This window comes from Engystomops pustulosus, unplaced genomic scaffold, assembly GCF_040894005.1.
Source record: "Engystomops pustulosus unplaced genomic scaffold, aEngPut4.maternal MAT_SCAFFOLD_709, whole genome shotgun sequence".
NCBI classification, from domain to species: Eukaryota; Metazoa; Chordata; class Amphibia; order Anura; family Leptodactylidae; genus Engystomops; species Engystomops pustulosus.
The window spans coordinates 6,965-28,361 of record NW_027285588.1 but is presented as its reverse complement, the minus strand read 5'-3'; the positions used below and the strand labels follow the sequence as shown (position 1 = coordinate 28,361).

The window sequence follows — 21,397 nt, the reverse complement described above, 5'->3', positions numbered from 1 at the left end:
TGTACAGGAATATAACTACTATAATACTGCCCCCTATGTACAGGAATATAACTACTATAATACTGCCCCCCTATGTACAGGAATATAACTACTATAATACTGCCCCCTATGTACAGGAATATAACTACTATAATACTGCCCCCTATGTACAGGACTATAACTACTATAATACTGTCCCCTATGTACAGGAATATAACTACTATAATACTGCCCACTATGTACAAGAATATAACTACTATAATACTGCCCCCTATGTACAGGAATATAACTACTATAATACTCCCCTATGTACAGGAATATAACTACTATAATACTGCCCACTATGTACAAGAATATAACTACTATAATACTGCCCCTATGTACAGGAATATAACTACTATAATACTGCCCCTATGTACAAGAATATAACTACTATAATACTGCCCCCTATGTACAGGAATATAACTGCTATAATACTGCCCCCTATATACAGGAATATAACTACTATAATACTGCCCCTATGTACAGGAATATAACTACTATAATACTGCTCCCTATGTACAGGAATATAACTACTATAATACTGCCCCCTATGTACAGGAATATAACTATTATAATACTGCCCCCTATGTACAGGAATATAACTACTATAATACTGCCCCCTATGTACAGGAATATAACTACTATAATACTGTCCCCTATGTACAAGAATATAACTACTATAATACTGCCCCCTATGTACAGGAATATAACTACTATAATACTGCCCCCTATGTACAGGAATATAACTACTATAATACTGCCCCCTATGTACAGGAATATAACTACTATAATACTGCCCCTATGTACAGGAATATAACTACTATAATACTGCCCCCCTATGTACAGGAATATAACTACTATAATACTGCCCCCTATGTACAGGAATATAACTACTATAATACTGCCCCTATGTACAAGAATATAACTACTATAATACTGCCCCCTATGTACAAGAATATAACTACTATAATACTAACCCATATGTACAAGAATATAACTACTATAATACTGCCCCCTATGTACAGGAATATAACTACTATAATACTGCCCCCTATGTACAGGAATATAACTACTATAATACTGCCACCTATGTACAAGAATATAACTACTATAATACTGCCCACCATGTACAAGAATATAACTACTATAATACTGCTCCCTATGTACAAGAATATAACTACTATAATACTGCCCCCTATGTACAAGAATATAACTACTATAATACTGCTCCCTATGTACAAGAATATAACTACTATAATACTGCCCCCTATGTACAAGAATATAACTACTATAATACTGCCCCCTATGTACAGGAATATAACTACTATAATACTGCCTCCTATGTACAGGAATATAACTACTATAATACTGCCCCTATGTACAGGAATATAACTACTATAATACTGCCCCCTATGTACAAGAATATAACTACTATAATACTGCCCCCTATGTACAGGAATATAACTACTATAATACTGCCCCCTATGTACAAGAATATAACTAGTATAATACTGCCCCCTATGTACAGGAATATAACTACTATAATACTGCCCCCTATGTACAGGAATATAACTACTATAATACTGCCCCTATGTACAAGAGTATAACTACTATAATACTGCCCCCTATGTACAAGAATATAACTACTATAATACTGCCCCCTATGTACAAGAATATAACTACTATAATACTGCCCCCTATGTACAGGAATATAACTACTATAATACTGCCCCCTATGTACAGGAATATAACTACTATAATACTGCCCCCTATGTACAAGAATATAACTACTATAATACTGCCCCCTATGTACAAGAATATAACTACTATAATACTGCCCTCTATGTACAGGAATATAACTACTATAATACTGCCCCCTATGTACAGGAATATAACTACTATAGTACTGCCCCCTATGTACAAGAATATAACTACTATAATACTGCCCCCTATGTACAGGAATATAACTACTATAATACTGCCCCCTATGTACAGGAATATAACTACTATAATACTGCCCCCTATGTACAAGAATATAACTACTATAATACTGCCCCCTATGTACAGGAATATAACTACTATAATACTGCCCCCTATGTACAAGAATATAACTAGTATAATACTGCCCCCTATGTACAGGAATATAACTACTATAATACTGCCCCCTATGTACAGGAATATAACTACTATAATACTGCCCCTATGTACAAGAGTATAACTACTATAATACTGCCCCCTATGTACAAGAATATAACTACTATAATACTGCCCCCTATGTACAAGAATATAACTACTATAATACTGCCCCCTATGTACAGGAATATAACTACTATAATACTGCCCCCTATGTACAGGAATATAACTACTATAATACTGCCCCCTATGTACAAGAATATAACTACTATAATACTGCCCCCTATGTACAAGAATATAACTACTATAATACTGCCCTCTATGTACAGGAATATAACTACTATAATACTGCCCCCTATGTACAGGAATATAACTACTATAGTACTGCCCCCTATGTACAAGAATATAACTACTATAATACTGCCCCCTATGTACAGGAATATAACTACTATAATACTGCCCCCTATGTACAGGAATATAACTACTATAATACTGCCCCCTATGTACAAGAATATAACTACTATAATACTGCCCCCTATGTACAGGAATATAACTACTATAATACTGCCCCCTATGTACAGGAATATAACTACTATAATACTGCCCCCTATGTACAAGAATATAACTACTATAATACTGCCCCCTATGTACAAGAATATAACTACTATAATACTGCCCTCTATGTACAGGAATATAACTACTATAATACTGCCCCCTATGTACAGGAATATAACTACTATAGTACTGCCCCCTATGTACAAGAATATAACTACTATAATACTGCCCCCTATGTACAGGAATATAACTACTATAATACTGCCCCCTATGTACAGGAATATAACTACTATAATACTGCCCCCTATGTACAGGAATATAACTACTATAATACTGCCCCCTATGTACAAGAATATAACTACTATAATACTGCCCCCTATGTACAGTATATAACTACTATAATACTGCCCCCTATGTACAGGAATATAACTACTATAATACTGCCCCCTATGTACAGGAATATAACTACTATAATACTACCCCCTATGTACAGGAATATAACTACTATAATACTGCCCCCCTATGTACAGGAATATAACTACTATAATACTGCCCCCTATGTACAAGAATATAACTACTATAATACTGCCCCCTATGTACAGGAATATAACTACTATAATACTACCCCCTATGTACAGGAATATAACTACTATAATACTGCCCCCCTATGTACAGGAATATAACTACTATAATACTGCCCCCTATGTACAGGAATATAACTACTATAATACTGCCCCCCTATGTACAAGAATATAACTACTATAATACTGCCCCCTATGTACAGGAATATAACTACTATAATACTGCCCCCTATGTACAGGAATATAACTACTATAATACTGCTCCCTATGTACAAGAATATAACTACTATAATACCGCCCTCTATGTACAGGAATATAACTACTATAATACTGCCCCTATGTACAGGAATATAACTACTATAATACTGCCCCCTATGTACAGGAATATAACTACTATAATACTGCCCCCTATGTGTAAGTATATAAGTTGTGGGGTGAGTACATTACTGTATCATTACTCCGCACTTTCCACATTTGTGAATGACTTGTGTACTCGGATGCTGTAGATGATGAGTTGCAGATTCCCGGGATGCTGTAGATTTTCCTTGGCCTGTGCCAGGTGATGCCCGGGGCTGAGTTATGGGCATGTCTTGTAGTGTACACACAGTCACACAGTATAATCAGGGTGATACATCCCATGCTTGCTGGCACGGAGGGACCTCGGCCACTGTTTGCAGTGTTAGTAACAAGCGCTTCACGGTTTTTTATATGTGAATGTGGAATATAAACCTTCAGAGAGAAAAAAAGAATCCCTTGGGGGTCGTCCAAAGTGTGAATTGTACGATATCACGGAAATTCTGTCAAATTATAGCAACTACCTGAACCTACTTCCCCTACTAGAAAAAAAATCCCCAAAAAATCGAATTGTAATACAATAATTATGAAATATGACAATTTTCAATGAAAATTATTTACAAAAAATGGAAAAATAATCAATTCTGGTCTTTTAATGTAGCAACGAATTCTGAAGGAAAGTGATAAATAATAGTATAACGCCCCCCCCCCTCCGCTTCCTGCGGAATATTTATGATACAACGAAAATTCTAAATGACAATTTAAAATGAAAATGAATCAAACCCCCTATTAGTAGATTTTTTATCTAGAGAGAAAATCTAAAAAATTCCCTTCATATAAAATTTCATTGTTGAGATTTACCCAATTCAGCTGCCACAGACCAGTTATGGTGATAACGTGATGCATAACAGACGGTTTTAAGATATGGGGGTTATGCCCCACACTCCAGCATGTACTGTCCCCTCCCACCTCCGCTGCACCCCATGTATCAAGAGGCAGTGCTCATGTACCTGGCGGCCGGCTGGGCCCCTGCCTGGCGTAAATTTGCACTTTAACCTGAGACCATCCAGGCCTGAACGGGTGCAGGCTATCGCTAGCACACAGACCTCAGGGGAGGGACCTTGCTGCCACTGACCACACCCCATTCACGCCCCTACATGCCCCCTCAGTGTAGAAATGGCATAACTCAGGAAATAACCACTATTATTTTGGAGCTTGTACCAGAACACCGGCACCCAAGGCCTGATAAACATTCCCTACATGTCACGATGCAGCATCTTTACATTTTTTTTTTTTTACTACACTTTTTAGTTTTGGGAAAAAAACATATAAAAAACAATGTTGCGTATGTATTAAGACTAGAAAACTGTGGTGGAATTACTGAGAGGATTAGACCGCCCTTGTGACCGTCCAGGATGTGCCAGTTTTATGCTGCAGAATACAGTAAATCTGGTTGGCCCCGGCCATGAGCCCACCTTGTTTCCCTCTCAACCACTTTATTTTGCAAGGGGCATTCGTGGTGCAAGAAAGTCTCAAATTCCATGGTGTGCATAGCTCCAAGACATGATTCATCGGGGCTCCAAGACATAATTCGTCGGGGCTACAGGACATGATTCGTCAGGGCTACAGGACATGATTCGTCGGGGCTACAGGACATGATTCGTCGGGGCTACAGGGCATGATTCATCGGGGCTACAGGACAGGATTCATCGGGGCTACAGGACAGGATTTATCTGGCCTAGAGGACAGGATTCATCGGGACTACAGGACAGGATTCATCGGGGCTACAGGACAGGATTCATCGGGGCTAGAGGACAGGATTCATCTGGGCTACAGGACAGGATTCATCGGGGCTAGAGGACAGGATTCATCGGGGCTAGAGGACAGGATTCATCTGGGCTACAGGACAGGATTCATCGGGGCTAGAGGACAGGATTCATCTGGGCTAGAGGACAGGATTAATCGGGGCTACCGGGCATGATTCATCGGGGCTACCGGGCATGATTCATCGGGGCTGCAGGACGGGACTCATCGGGGCTGCAGGACAGGTTTCATCGGGGCTACAGGGCATGATTCTTTGGGGCTACAGGACAGGATTCATCAGTGCTACAGGACAGGATTCTTCGGGGCTACAGGGCATGATTCTTTGGGGCTACAGGACATGATTCATCAGGGCTACAGGACATGATTTATCGGGGCTACTGGACATGATTCATTGGGGCTACAGGACAGGATTCTTCGGGGCTACAGGACATGATTCATCAGGGCTACAGGACATGATTTATCGGGGCTACTGGACATGATTCATTGGGGCTACAGGACATGATTCATCAGGGCTACAGGACATGATTTATCGGGGCTACTGGACATGATTCATTGGGGCTACAGGACAGGATTCTTCGGGGCTACAGGACATGATTCATCAGGGCTACAGGACATGATTTATCGGGGCTACTGGACATGATTCATTGGGGCTACAGGACATGATTCATCAGGGCTACAGGACATGATTTATCGGGGCTACTGGACATGATTCATTGGGGCTACAGGACAGGATTCTTCGGGGCTACAGGACATGATTCATCAGGGCTACCGGACATGATTCATCGGGGCTACCAGACAGGATTCATTCATCGGGCTACAGGACAGGATTCATCGGGGCTGCTGAAGAGCCAGATTCTGCATTCGGGTTCAGTATGACCTGGCCAATCTGGTATTATGTCCAGGTTGTACGGCCGAACCTGAACCCCGAATGCGGACTTCAAGTCGACTCCTCGCTAATGAGGGTTATGATTTCTAAACTTTTTACAGTGTTTGGATATTTCACAACTTTCAAGAATATGTCTGGAAGGTCCCTGGTGTACCCTACATACAAACTCTTTGCAGATGTTGACCGCTGCAAGGCTGTAATGCTAACCACTAAGCCACTGTACTGCCCTATCCCTACACTGGGAACATACTCTGATTAAGCTACAACACCGTAAAATCAAGGTGTCTGCCGACTAACAGTCTATATATGGAGGCTACATCACTGGGGAATCTCCCACGGGATACACTCAGCAGAGCCTGGGAACGGCCCGAGCTGACCGTATACGTCGCTCGGCAGCAGAAAGAAGGATGATATAGAGCAGTCTGCTGTGTGTGTCCATCCAGTGTTTCCTTCCGACCTCACTTTTGGAGATCACATGCGCAAAAATGTTGCAACTTTTTGTTTGTGTTCCCCATTCACTCCAGGTTAGTACAGTCTGTCACATTTTTAAACTATGATTAAAAAAAAAAAGTTGCAAAAATTTTTACCATCCCCCCACAGTAACGTTTTCACTCCCCAGTTCATTTTACTATCACATAAAACTGGATCTTCTGAAATAAAACAAATAAACTTTATTATTTTTTTTTTTATTCAAAAACAAAATTGCAGATTCTTGCACAAAAGGGCAGAATATATTTTACACAATTTTTGGAAAAAAAAATATACAAAGATAATTTTTTTTATTAGTTAAACATAAAATATTTTTGGTTTCTTTATAGCGTTTGGCAGGAAAGTAAAAGATGTATCCGGTATTTTCCTCTAAAAATGCTTCCATCTCATAGGCATAACATGATAAGGCACAGTTTATTTCCCTCTTGGTTTTCATAAATGTTGTAAAAAATAAAAAAATAAAAAAAATTCAGCAAAATCCAAAAATATAAAATTAGCTATAGTTAAAAACTATTACAAAATATTAATAAATACAGAAAATGGTGTTTGTTCGCTTAATATATGACTTCTGATTTGAATAAATATTTTAAATAAAGTTTTCACTTTTGAAGCCAACGTGTAAGAACGCGGCTCGTTCCGTCAATTTTTTGGGAATTTTCAGGGGTAAAGATTTTTCAAGTGAAAAAAATATAAATAACTGAATCCATATTTTTAAAGGATAAAATGTATAAAGATGAATGTTTTTGTGAACCACAAGTAGAATGCAGTTTTCTTAACGTAAATGTGAAATTTGGTTTAATTGTTTTTAAAATCTCGATAAAAAAATGTATTAATGGATCTTTTGTTTCGAAAGCATCTTGCGTGAAAACAGAGCCCTGGGGCGGGTCCTAAAACCTCTAAAACCTCTCATCCAAGGAGGACTTGGTCCCCTAAGTGATAACACAACATTCCTATCATGTATTCCAGTAACAAACTGATAGATTTTTTTTTTTTTTTGTCCCCTTGGTGATTAAGAATTTTTTTTGGGTTGGGCCTTACTGGATATGAACAAGCGATTTTGTGTATAATTAATGCATCAAAGGAATTTTTGTAAGACACAGCAAACAATGTTATCTATTACATCTTTACGTGACGGTGGGAAATGACTATTTTTGTAAATTTTTTTTTTCTTGTATTTTTTAAAGAATGTGACGGTCACAAAATCCTAAACCAAAAAACTTAAACCAATATTTCAGTACAAGATAACCTTATTGTATATTTTACAAACATTTTTGGTGACAAAAGTTTACCAAAAAAAAAAAACTTTGGTAACTGAAATGAAAATAACATAACCACATACACACATAAAAGGCCAACAATATAAGAAAAAAAAAACTTTTTGGGAAAAATGTGTAATATATTATTTCATTTCCCATTTTTAGGTCATGGAATATTCATATTTCCCCAAATTCTTAAAATAATGTTTTTTTTGGTAGGTAAAAATACAATTTGCATTAAGGAAATGATATACTTTAGATTTTCCTGTAAATTTTCCTAATTTCGGTAATCGGTACATCGACATTTTTTTTTTTTTGGTTTCGGATGGAAAAAACTGGGAGCTAGTTAGAATCTGGGATTTGCTAAAGTGCTATTTTTGGATCAGTATGGAATGGCTATTAAGTAAATCTTCTCGCGCTCGGTGATCGCCCTCTATAGTATCAGTGCTCGGTGAACGTTTTTTTTTTGTACAATGTTAGAAAACGGTGAATGGTCCAAATTCAGCTACTTCTACATATTTACAGCATGCAGCCACGTTGTTCCGGAAATCGGTGACCATCATAACTTAGAAGGTATAAACACATCTGCCTGTAGGTTACAAAAAAAAAAATACAAAAACATTCCAATATTTACAGTGAAAATGATACAAGATTGTGCGGAGTTACGTGGTCGTGTATTATACATTTGTAAATTTTTCTTTTTTTGCCTCTTTACCAAATTCCACCATAAGGCTAAACCGTCGAGAGAAAGGAAGTAGTGTGTTTCCAAACTTTTTTCTAAATTTTTCCAGTAGCAAAATATGAAGTTTGGACAGACTTTTCAATCTCTTTAGGGTACAATGGAAGTTACATCTGTACATAGATCCATAGATGCTTCAATATTTGATGAAATTTACACGTAGAGTTCGAATTTTTTGGATGCCTGGTATCTTCTGCCCTTGGATCATCTCCGAACTCTGCTATTTAGAGCTATTTTGCACGGTTTTTCAGATAAACCTATGATGAACCTTAGGGTCTCCACCCAAGATCAGAACTTAAGTTCTCTTACTCTTTCAACCCTCTTACGGTCTATAGATGTCTCCAGACTTTGACACATGGACTTCTTTTCCACCTTGAGAAAAGTTGGGCCTTCGTTTAATGGAAATGGCTCCTCTCTACTGCTATATGGAGAATAGTGGACCATCACTGGGCCAATAGTTAGAAACAATCTCTGCCTACCTTATATCCCACTCAAGGTAGTCCCAACTTTCTAGAAATGCAGAGTTTTTGAGCCAACTTTGGTCAATTTTTTTCACTTCTTGACCCTGGTCTACCATCTAATCAAACAATTTGTAGTCATCATTATCATTAGATATCATTAAATATACTCATGTATATCTCTCAGACAATAATGAACAGTACCTCAAAACATATAAAAATAAAAATCAATCAAGACTGTAATTTTTGAAGTGTGGTAACGACAAAAAAGCTCTCATAACCAAAGTACAAATAAGAAGTGGTGCAACCCTTTAAAAAGTACAATGTCCAACAGTGACTTCTTCAAGAGACAAATTATCACTCAAAACTATCAATTTTTTAAAAAAGTTCTTTAACCAAAAAAAGGTTAAATCAAGAGGAATGAATCAAAATATGGAGGCAAGGCTGTCGAGAAAGTCTATATAGGTTCCTGTTGGGTGCCTCAATATGTAGGACCCCCTTTGGTGGGACTGCTACTGGACCGTACCATTACTCATTACCATTTGTTGTAGTCCCAAGACACGGTGAACTCCAAGGCCACATAGTTTAATATTTGTCCTTGTTTGGTTGTCCAAGGCCACACAAAAAACATGGAGCTTGATTTGGAATTGCGTGGACTTTTTTGGCACGTGTAGAGGACATTTTTGGTTATCTTTGGCAAAAAATTAAGGCTAAAGGTATTGAAAGTTTCAATAAGGCCTCTTATTGACAGTTTGTATTGTTTAAAGAGACAAGACTTCACCATTGTTCTAAGTGCAGGTCCATTGCATTGTTTAAGTTGAGATCTGTAACATCGAGAAAATCAGTGTTGAAGATACTGGGACCAGTAGTGGTGAGTGACCCCAAACCTGTAGCTGAACTTGGTGGTGTTAAGTCTAACCACTCCATAGTCTCCCAAGGCGATTCAGTAAAACTCAGGTGATGAAGGCCATTGCTTTCCACGGATGATGGGGACAGTTGGGTCTCCATGGGAGATAAAGAAGTTTCCAACATTTCCTCAGAACCTTTTCCAGAAAATCCATCAATGACGCGCTCAAAGTGTGGATCGTCGTTTCCAATTTTAAGCAGTGGAATTTCATTAGGTCTTCCCATGGGACTTTGGCTGTTGAGTAAGACTTCAAGGTGGCCATCACTATTTGAGCAGTTGTCATATGGAAGATGAGAGTTTGCAGTGGTCACACTTGGGTTTCCAGTTGGCACACTCAGTTGATTGAGCTTCTGCCCACATGACCTTTCATCTTTGGCATTGGCTGGCATTTCTGCAAGAAGATTGAAGAAATATTTAATATTTTTTGCTCAAAACTGGATGGTGAACTTTTCATAGAGCTTTAATTGCTTCATTGTTGGACAATATAAGAGCTCATGAAGGCAGGACAGCCATAATACGGACTCTAAAAAGTAGAGTCTCCTGGGTAACTAGAGGTTGACAGGTTACTGGAGTCCAATGAACTATTAATTAAATTACATCCCATTCTACATCTAAAAAAATCGGTCATCCTGTTCCATAGACTTTGTATGGACAGACTATTTAACTATGGATAGTACAATGATCCAAAAATACCCTGTATATCCTCCCGCAATAGGGTCTCAATTATTTACAGCGTTATATAGATCATCTTTTTAGGTTCTTACCTCCACTTTCGATCAGAACATCAAGTAGTTCATCCATTTGTTGACTCCTTGTTATTTGCTGTTAAAGCAAAAGAAGAAGAAATATTAAATAAGAATTGTCAGATTGTCTACCGTGGGTTAAAACAATTCAATTGTCACAAAAAGTTCAGTGGTACTTGATCCTAATGGATATACACAGGGTCAAAAGCCAAGTGATCCAACCCCTGGAGATATTCACCGGAGGATGAGCTTAGGTCAATATCAATAGAATGAGCGTTCTTGGGGATCTACGCATCCCGTGAGTAATTTGGGTGACATGGTACTTGGGTTGAAGATTGGAAATGTCTAAGCAAGTTATTATTTTGGTTTGGAGTTTTAACCCTTTTCCCAGGCAGCAATATGTCAAAGACTTGAGCTAAACCATTACAGCTCCGTAGGGAACCAACTAGAGATGACATCATTGGATTCCATGGTGACATTTTTTTGGACCAATTGAATGGGTTAACATGCCAAAAATTCTGATGTTCCAAAGGGGTAAATTATGTATTTTAATTTTTAGAAATATTAAGAAATCTTGGCCCTTTGGCTTCTAATTACCTGTCTGACTGCATCCTCATAGGAGGGAAGCTGCTTGGAAACTGACGAGGCTGCATTTGAGAAATTCGTGCCAGGGGTGGGAAGCTTTTGACCTGCCTGGTGAGATGGCTGTAAAGCACTTATCTGCAAGTAAATAGATTATATAGAATATGGATTAATTGTAAAAATGTCCTTTGGCAGTGGACAAATATCCCATTCCGAGCCATAATTTTGAAAGTTTTTTTAAAGTTACATCAGTGTCCACCACCTACATCTGCAACCTTTCCATTCCTAATGCTTGGATGTACTTGTTTGCCTGGTGCCGAAACTCTTTAGCTCATTACACTAGATATTGGGGTCATTTTAGGTTCTACTAATTACATATTTTATTTTCAAATTTAGGTCAAAAAGGTCCAAACTTCAGATCACCATGGCAACGCCCATGTGTCATAGAACGCTCAAAAAGTTGCGGATTGCTCCAACCATAAAATTAAGACCATTGTAAAATGAGCTTCAACCACAAAATATACATCATCCGGTCCTTACCTTTCCTAATACTGATGGACTTTTTGGTGGGGCTCGGTCTTTGTTACTCTGCTTGTTTTCTGCCTGATCAATGTAGGACGGCTGATTTGGAGAGTAGGAGACAGAACTCCCAGCATTCTGAAAGTAAAAGGTTGAAGTATTTATGATAATCTGAGACCTAATACATCGACATACTGACTCCCTGGTGGGAGAACATTTCTCAGTGCCATACCTGTGTTGCGTGAATCCGGTGGTTGACTTGCGGTGATACACTACGGGTATCCCCTTGTGAGTTTGGAGATACAGACAACAAGTAGTGGTTATTGGGAGATGGTGGTAAACTAATGTGCTGTGGACTATTTGTAGTTCCAATGGGAGAGTGTTGTGGAGAACACTGAGGACTCAAGAACGTGGAAGACATGATGGAGTTTGGGTTGGAAGCCTCCATGCAATGGTTGTTCATCAGGCAAGGCATCGGTTGTGTCGTACATGACCCATGTTTTTCAGATAGATTGTTTGCTTGGGTTTTCAGAGTCATTTGCTTAGATGCAAATGGACAACTGGAGATATTTTCTTGCTTGATAGGAACTCCAAAAAAGTGTTGAGATGGAAGAACCTTGTCAAGTGGTCCACTATTCCCTTTTCGCTTTTGCAGTTGAAGCCTAAGTTCCTCAACTTGTCTTTGCTCTTGCTGGAGTTTCCAGGTCAATTCATTGATGACCTTCTGCTTCTCCACCAACATTTTGTCTTTTTCAGCATCCATGCCTTCCAGTTCTACTTGGTAGCTACCACTGTTGATACTGCTCATCAGACTTTCCTCAGCACTTAGGTGGATAGGGGAAGGGTGGAGACCAAACTGAGGAGAAGACATTGGTCCATCACTGAAAGTATCAGGTAGAGAACCACTAACAGAGAGATCTGAAGAGGCCGGAGATATTGGTGGGGTAGAACTTGTGCTACCAAACTGATAGAATCCATTTGAAATGATTCCTCCTGAAGGGTGAGTTTGGAAACTTGAGTTATTTGGAGTAACCGGAAACGTTACAGTTGTGATTTCACTAAATGTAGGAACAGTATTTCCACCACACTCTTGGAAAGGTCGCAGTCGTTCCATCAGTGATGTTTTTGTACCAGAGACAGGCAAGCCACGTATCCTTAGTTGTTGCCGTAATTCTGACACCTTGAAAGAAAATAAAACCAATTTTCATGAAAGATTTCATGGTTTACAGCTTTCAATCACAAAACATCTGGTGTCCCACATAGATCCCAAAAAAAACAGGGTTGGAAAAAGCCTACCCACGTAGGTGCCCAAAAAGTCAACCCACAACTTACTTTTAAATCATCCAGATTGGAGGGCAGTAGACCTGGTTTCATGGAGGACATGTTCCCTTGGCCTGAGAATGTGGTCTTCACAGGAGACAATGAAGGACTATTCATCATGGTCGAGTTTGAATTCCGAGTCATTTGCTCATTTGGCTGCCTTAAAAACAAAATTACATAAAACAAATTACAAAAATGTATTTTGTATGATCAAGAGAATCTTTTCTATAGAATGACTAATATGACGACGGAGGCAATGTTCCCTCAAACTTGAGGTAACTTGTATGTTCATATGCAAATCACAGTTTGTGTTGGATCTAAGTGGACCTCTCATGTTGTAGATCATGGAGCAATGATGGCTGCATAAGGCATGTACTTATAGCCATATGGATGTATACAGGGGCAGAGGTAGTACGTACTTGAGATGTGAGTGGTGCATGCCTTGGTAGTTGAAGTGTTGCTGTTGGCTTAATATCTGCAGTTGAAGGAAGAGTTGCTGCTGCTGTAGGAGCCTGGCGTAAGCAGAGTCCATGGGTGGAGGAGACTTCTCCGCCTTTTGGTCTGGAGGAATGTACTGATGATATTTTAGCTTCTTCACCTTTGGTTTGATATCTTTAGGTTTTTTGTGCCGGTTTTTGGAATCTGTAGGAGACTTGGTCTGTTGGGTTGAAACAAGAACAGAAGTTGATAGTAATATCTGGATATTTGATGTGGCTTATATGTTTATTTTTACCGATAAAATGGGTTCATTGCATTGGGTTTAGAACTTGTGCAGGACTCATCTCTCAAATTAAAGTGAGGGGGTTGTCAGTTAGTCCAAAGCTCTTCAAAAAGGACCTGTTTGTCTCGGGTGGTAACGCCCTTTGCGATGGTGTCACCTGGGTATCCTTTTACAGGTGAGACTTATCTCTAAGATCTTTCCCAGAGGTTTCAAGGTTTTCTAATGGTTAACTCACCTTTCCTGCTGCAGAACTTGGGGCCACTTGTCCGGTTGTAGACATCTGACCTTCTGAGTGCAGAGAAGAGGAATGACTGTGGTGTGTGCTGCCATCCTGGGAGTCATTTTCATTTTCTGGGGTGTGATTCTAGAGTAAGCAACGAAGAAAAGGTCTGAGATACAAAAACTTTGCTTCTCTCTTACCCCTCACCCAGAGACCAGACGTTCCAGAACACTCAGGCAACGCACCAGGATTAGAGACAGAAAGTCTAAGAAGACAGTCGTCTTATCGATTTATGAAGGAACATACAAAAAAATTTACTGACGTAAAAAAAAATTCTATTTTTTAAATTGCTTTAATCAGCGATTCTTTTATAGCAAAAAATTATAATAGAGACTTTTCTTGGTCATTAGAGATGAATAGAAGAAAAATTATTACCGTAAACAATAATTGAACAAAAGTGATTTTTTGATTTTAATAATTTGCCATATTTTATTATATTATTTCTTATATTGTGATTATTTAAGTTACGAAATGAAATTGAAAAACATTACAATTATTTCTTTTTAATAACTTCGATTAATTGTGATTAACTTTAATAATTAACTTTAATTAATTGTAATAATTATAATAATAATAATAATTTTAATTAACTTTAATAATTTAGATTAACAGTTTATATATAAATTCTAATAAGATGTAATAATTAGACTCCGGAACGAGTTAGATGACGGCCTGGAATGAAATTTCACGTCAACTTCCGCTTTGTGGAGTCATAATAGAGTAATCTTAGCGAGTTGTTAAAATATGTTTGGGATATGAGAATGACGGAGGCGACAATTCTTTAATCCATTCAGTGTCTGGAAATTGACGCGAGTCTTAAAATTCCAAGTTTCTGCAGACGCGAAGAAGCCGCCGACTCTAAAGCTGAGCCTGGCAGCTCCCAACACTAAGTCTCCGGGGAACATTTCATTTACATCAGGATATCTGGAAATACCGTCTAGCTACGGTTACTGACAGGATAGTCCTGCACGCAAATTTATTACTGGATTTCAGTAGCACAAATCTTTATAAAATCCAAAATATACCTGAAGCTCTAAGGGGCGAACTACAGATTATAATATCTTCATTTTGAATTTCTTTTAATGAAAACGTATTAAAACAATTAAGTTACTTTTAATAAACTTTGAAATAAAAAGGTAAATAAACAAGTCGTTAAATTTTTTAATATTACAATAATTTGAACAAAATGACTTATTAATTGAAATATTAGAATAAAATTAACTTCCTCTACAATAACATCATTCATTTAAAAAAATTTAATAAAAAGAACTTTTTTGCTATGTAATACATTTTTTTTAGAATACTTAAATAATCTTACCCCTATTTAATAATAAAATGACAAATAAAAAGAATTATAAAATAGGTGATGTATATTATAAATAAAATTAAATATTCACCAAAATTACTTATACGTAAGTTTGAATTATCAAAGGAAAAATACAAAAAAAAAAAAAAACTGGAAAAAATATAACTCATGTTTGTTCCCTTAAAGATTAAAAAAAAAACAGTCAATAATATTATTTTTTTTTAAATGAACCTTCAAAAATCTCAAACGGCTTTTAGATTTTATATAGTTTTTTTTCTTTGCCTAAAAGCCTCGATGCCTTTGATTGTGAACGTGATGCCCTCGCTCCAACCAAAAAGCCTCAGAGACCAATCAGGTTTTATTAGCGATCTGTAATTAGACGCAGCATGCAGACAATACCTTGGCCGTCTGCCCTCAGAGCTTGGAAAATTGAGGGTGGTTATGCCAAGTACACAGTGTTACAAAGACAGAGGAATGAGGAGTAAGAAGGTCCAAGCCAAACTTCTGTCATATCTCGGGTTAACAATCCCTCGGTATAACCCAATGCAGAACATTACTATCTTCTGAAGAATTATGACAAGATGGAACATTCACTGGTCCTGGCTTACGTCAGATGGACATTTGTAACAACATCAGGTATAGACTTCACCATTGTTTCTTTTCAGAAGTCAATTGACATAACAAATTAATAGGTTCCACTGCGCAGAAGGTCAACACTCAAAACAACACCTGCCAATCATACTCCACACTTAGCTCCCAATACGCCAAGAACCCTACGAATATATTATAGGGTATCATCCACTGAAGGTAGTCTAAGGTGTTCCAAAAGAATGAGTCCACCTATATTTGAGGGTCTTAAATTGCCATTTAAGATCAGTGTTTTGGCCAACAACCCCAAGAACATACTAGATTATCAACCACATGTAGCCTATGGGATTGTACAAAAATATGTCTCTCAGGAGACAGAGATATTATACTAGCTTATAGTCAGTGGTTGGGCCAACAACTTCCAGAAAAAAATATATTTTAGATGATCTATGCTGCCATACAAAAATAAACCCATCAAAAGGTTTCCTCCAAATATATCAACCAATGAAGGTGATCTGGAGAGTAGTTTTGAGTAGGTTTTTGGGCCAACAATCCCAAGAACATATTAGACTCTATTAAATGAAGATGGTATGTGGTGTCCTACAAGAATGAGACCATAAAAAGTACAGTGTGGGTCAACTGGTTAAAAAAAAACATGCTTCTTCCAACAATTCCAAGAACATACCAAAACATTGATGTACGGCATTGAACATGGTTTGTGGTGTCAACAACTAATTAAAGAATATTCATCTGTAACAGAGTACCTACCTGTACTGGACCAGAGTCTGGAGAACTAGTGGCTTCCATGTTTTTGGTCTCTTGTGGAGATGAAGATAAAATTCCCTGAGAGTCATTGCCTCTCTCTTGATCAGGGGACTCGTCGTTGCTGCTGTCTTCTTCGAAAGCAAAGGCGTCCACCGGCTTGGAGTAATTGGCTGAATTTCCTACAAAAAGAATAACAATGTAATCAGGATTAAACCTTTTAAACACTTATCCCCAAGTGGTGGGGTATAAAGAACACTAAATGTTATCACTGTGGAGTGACAACTGGATGTAGTCAAAATTTACTACTGCTGGGATAAGAGACCTCTGACCTTAATCACTTCCCTCCCGAGACCTGATAAAACTTGATAACTGTAGACACTAACCAGAGCCCCTAATCTGGAGGCAGGTGCACACTTCTTATTAGAGACACATGATACTGACAAATTGGGGGAAGTTATTTTTGTCACGGACTTCAGTGCCTTCTACATAACATGGCCTGTGCCTAGACACTGAGTAGCCCACATCAAAAAATATCATGGTAAACCCAAGAATAAATTAGATTGAGATGAAAGCAAACATTTTGATTCCACGCCAACTTGTCGATCTAACATGCTAGCCTTGAAAAAATGTAATCGGGTGATAAAAAAGTTCAAGCTTATTGTTTCATTTCTTTTGAGATTTTTTTTTAAACTTTTTTAGAAGCCAGATATACATTTTTGGTGAATGGGTTTAAAAAAAAAAGTAAAATTTCTTAACCTCTTAGGTGTCTTCTCAGCCTTTTTGTTATGATCAGGCTTCAACCTTATCGGAAACCAAAAACTTGGTAGTTCTTTCGTAGATGTTAACAAATTCTGTGGTCACCACCATTTGGTTTTAGCGTTGACCAATGTAGAAAGGATCCTGAATGACAAGAGACCATCTGAAGCTCCATCAATGTTCACGTTCTCCAGCACAGTAAGTTATTCCACTCCGATTTGTTGAGCTCCTGGTGTAGACCACCATGTCAGGTAGTAACGTGACCCACCGGCTTCATAATCCTGCACCTCCTCATCGATGGATGACTATGAGCGTTGACAGGAAGCTGGTAAATGGGGCTGTGATATCAGCCCTCAGCTATGTGCCAGCTAAGAATGCAGACAAAGCTGCCCTTGGTTTGGAAATTATTAAAGTTTTGGCTTCTTCCTCTTCACTCAAGCCGGAGAGATTACGTAAATAACTTGACTGCACTTTGCAGTGTCTAAACATTTTATCTGCAGGAGGTTAAAGCCAGATGATCCTTCTTTATAGGTTAGAACCAGTAAAGATTTAATACCACCGGGAGGGTCGTAAATCATTATTCTAAGAGAAAAGCTGTTAACAGTCCAAACATCTTGATTGTTGAGACCTATCGTCATGAAGGAATCTACGACTTATGCCAAAGATCTCTACTACTCAACACCATAACAGTTCCGTGCATATAGAGAACCTCTGGACTACAAAGTACTTTTCACAAGACTTAATGATAGGAGACAACCCACCCCACTAAGATCTAAAAAAACTCACAAAATATTAATCCAAAATCATTGGTCTACACAGTCAACTGATACCAAGATAAGACCCTCAAGATTACCTTTCATGGCCTCTTTCACAGTAGATTCAAGAGGAATTATATTCTTTTCCACAAGTTCTAAGGGGCCTGGTCTGAGGGCAATCCTTTCATTTAGGTCATCTGCAAGCCGAGCCCTTTTCAGTTTCATCTGGGCAGCTTGTGACGATCCCTCGGCCGTTGATTCTAGAAGTGCAAATATAGCAAACTTTAGGTTTAAAGCTGAAGGCCTTGAAGCACCTCAATATTAGCCTTCTTGGCAGTGCATCTTTAAATAAACTCATTCTCTATGTTCTGAATGGACCTCGAGCTTACCTTGTAGATGCATACTACTGGGATCGGACTTCTCCGGCCTGCTTCTCACCTTGTGCTTTAAATATTCTTCACTCTACAAAAGCCAAAAGCAAATGTGAAAAAGTGGATGTAGCAAGGCATGAAGCTACGATACTGGACAGGTGGCACTTTCATGGAGGTTCTCCAGATGGTTTTTCATGAAAGGAAGAACACCATTGTCTGTAAATAGACTGAGCATCATCCCCACTTTCCCTCGTCTACGCTACTTCCTGGATATAGTTTCAGGCTACATGTAAGGTCATGGTGTCCTGAGAACTAGCCACAACATAGGTGTCCACCTTCTAGGTAATCTAGGTAACCTTCTAGCCTAACAATTTGCTTTCTGTGGGTTCAGGCAGGTCAGCATTGTCAGAAGGCTACTAGATCTCATAAGACCTTGTAGGTTTCGAACTGTTAAGAACCAGAGTACCCAGAAGAGAACTGATGAATCTTGAGTAGTGCTAGACCTCCTCCTCCCCCATCTTTACATTTCCCACTTTACAAGACACATTGGAGAATTTAGATTCCGTTCCTTCACATCTGATTTATGAAGTAAGGATTCTCTACCTTGGCTCGTTCCAAGTTTTTCCTTTGCTCCTGGAATGCAGCTGGACTTTTGAGGGCTACAACACAAACAAACATAGAATGAAGACGATTAATATAAACCTGAATATTTATCTTTGTACATCTGCGCTACTGAAGTAGTCATTGGCTTGTAATTGTCGATGATGGACCATCTGTGATGCCTGAAGCATTTGGAAAGACGGTGAACAACCCTTTATTCTCTATGATATTGACCAGTCACAAGTTCTCATAGAACCCATAATCTTTCCATGTACCACCTGGATCTGTAAATTGTATAGAAACCGTTTGTTTTTTGTCATAGTGAACACCTAATGTTCTGAAATAGAGTATCAGAAGTTCCTGAGGTTAAGCTAAGGGCCCTCTAGAAGGCTTGGACCCCGGGCTTGCATCCAAACCGTTTATATTATAATCCACTACTGCAGTGAATAGGAACAATGGATTTGTTAAAGATGAGGTTCGCACTCTTGCTTGCTTGTATCAAAAAACTTGAGACTTTATTCATACATGGATACAGCGGTTACAAAATGGATTAAAATCTGACGCGTTTCTGACCTTCTTGGTCCTTAGTCATGAATAGGAACACCTCACCTATATTCCAACCACAGCATAGCCTAAATAGTTCCTTAAAGAGGCATCTTACCGATGACAGTTTCCAATTTTGAGGCCTCTTAGAGACTTCCCACCTCACCTTCTAAGGCTCTATTGGTATTATGTGACATTTTTTTTGTACAACTTATTCTAATAGCTTTAAACCCTTGGGGTCTACTTTAAAGGAATTCAACCAACGTGTAGTACAGTAGTAGTGGAAGTCAGTAAAATATACCTAAAATTAGACACCAAAAGTTTGTGGAATATTCTTAAAATTAGACACCAGAAGTCGGTGGACGATTCATAAAATTAGACATCAGAAGTTGGTAGACGATTCATAAAATTAGACACCAGAAGTTGGTAGACGATTCATAAAATTAGACACCAGAAATTAGACTACTCCTAAAATTAGACACCAGAAGTTGGTGGACTATTCTTAAAATTAGACATCGGATGTTGGTGGCATATACATAAAATTAGACATTGAAAGTTGGTCGCATCATATTCATAAAATTAGACACCAGAAGTTGGTGGACTGTTCCTACAACTGGACACCAGAAATTAGACTACTCCTAAAATTAGACACCAGAAGTTGGTGGACTATTCACAAAATTAGAAATCGGAAGTTGGTTAGACACAAGAAGTTGGTGGATGCTTCTTAGGGTTAGACATCCAGGAGGATTCTATATACAGTAAGACACAGAATATAAATTGGATCAGTTCAGCCCCTACTCATGTCTATAGAACAACAGGAGAGTGTTTAAGATTGCGTATAGGGGAGGTCATGTCAAGTAATGACCGAATACTTAGTATTCCTGGAATATTGGATCGCAGCCCTCAGATTCCGTCATACTGTTGGTTGGGGGGTTTGTGTTTTGTGGTGGTTTTGATAAAACCCTATAATACTTACGGGGCATGAGGCCATGTTCCACCAGGTGTTGTCGGTTTCTCCTCTGCTGAAGTCGTAGCTGTAACACTGTTAGAAGAAGAATGTCAACAATGAAGACCTCCTTGGTCACGACTAAGATTATTTGTCTCCAACGAGATCTCATGCACTTTCTCTTCTCATCTTCAACACATCTCATTGACATTGTGTAGTAGGGTTAGACATCCTACATCTGATGGTTAACAGAGTTAATGTTGGGGTAAAACCTCATGCAAAAAAAATCACAAAATCATCATGGATCATACCAAGACAATTATGGAGGATCACGCCATTGTTAGTTAGAGTTGATGAGTAAATGGGAATTGTGTCTTCTTTCTACCACATGGGATCAACTAGTCGTCATTGTATACCAGCTACACCAGGACCTTCTGGACCAGAGCGAGGTTTCTTGGT

General features: G+C 38.4%; 1 protein-coding gene across 2 annotated transcripts; it reads right to left on the bottom strand.

Annotated features, from left to right (window-relative positions):
* Positions 1–7,696: 7,696 nt before the first annotated feature.
* Positions 7,697–21,053, bottom strand: LOC140112349 (myocardin-like). Of its 2 annotated transcripts, XM_072132460.1 has the most exons (13): positions 20,969–21,053; positions 19,453–19,508; positions 18,868–18,940; positions 18,577–18,738; positions 16,971–17,146; positions 14,264–14,392; positions 13,727–13,965; positions 13,320–13,467; positions 12,220–13,167; positions 12,009–12,125; positions 11,484–11,606; positions 10,908–10,965; positions 7,697–10,534 (listed from the first exon to the last, which is right to left on the bottom strand). In XM_072132460.1, the coding sequence occupies exons 1-13, from the start codon at positions 20,973–20,975 to the stop codon at positions 10,014–10,016; spliced, it is 2,757 nt and encodes a 918-aa protein (XP_071988561.1). In that variant the 5' UTR covers positions 20,976–21,053; the 3' UTR covers positions 7,697–10,013. The 2 variants fall into 2 exon arrangements, with proteins under 2 accessions (XP_071988561.1, XP_071988560.1); XM_072132459.1 differs by lacking the exon at positions 11,484–11,606 and having other exon boundaries at positions 20,969–21,031.
* Between the last annotated feature and the right edge of the window lie 344 nt (positions 21,054–21,397).

Coding starts and splice junctions, on each gene's coding strand:
- LOC140112349 (XM_072132460.1), bottom strand. Junction 18,739..18,867: donor CAGTAGTATGCATCTACAAG/GTAAGCTCGAGG, acceptor TTGCACTTCTAG/AATCAACGGCCGAGGGATCG. Junction 10,535..10,907: donor TGTTCTGATCGAAAGTGGAG/GTAAGAACCTAA, acceptor ATCTTCTTGCAG/AAATGCCAGCCAATGCCAAA.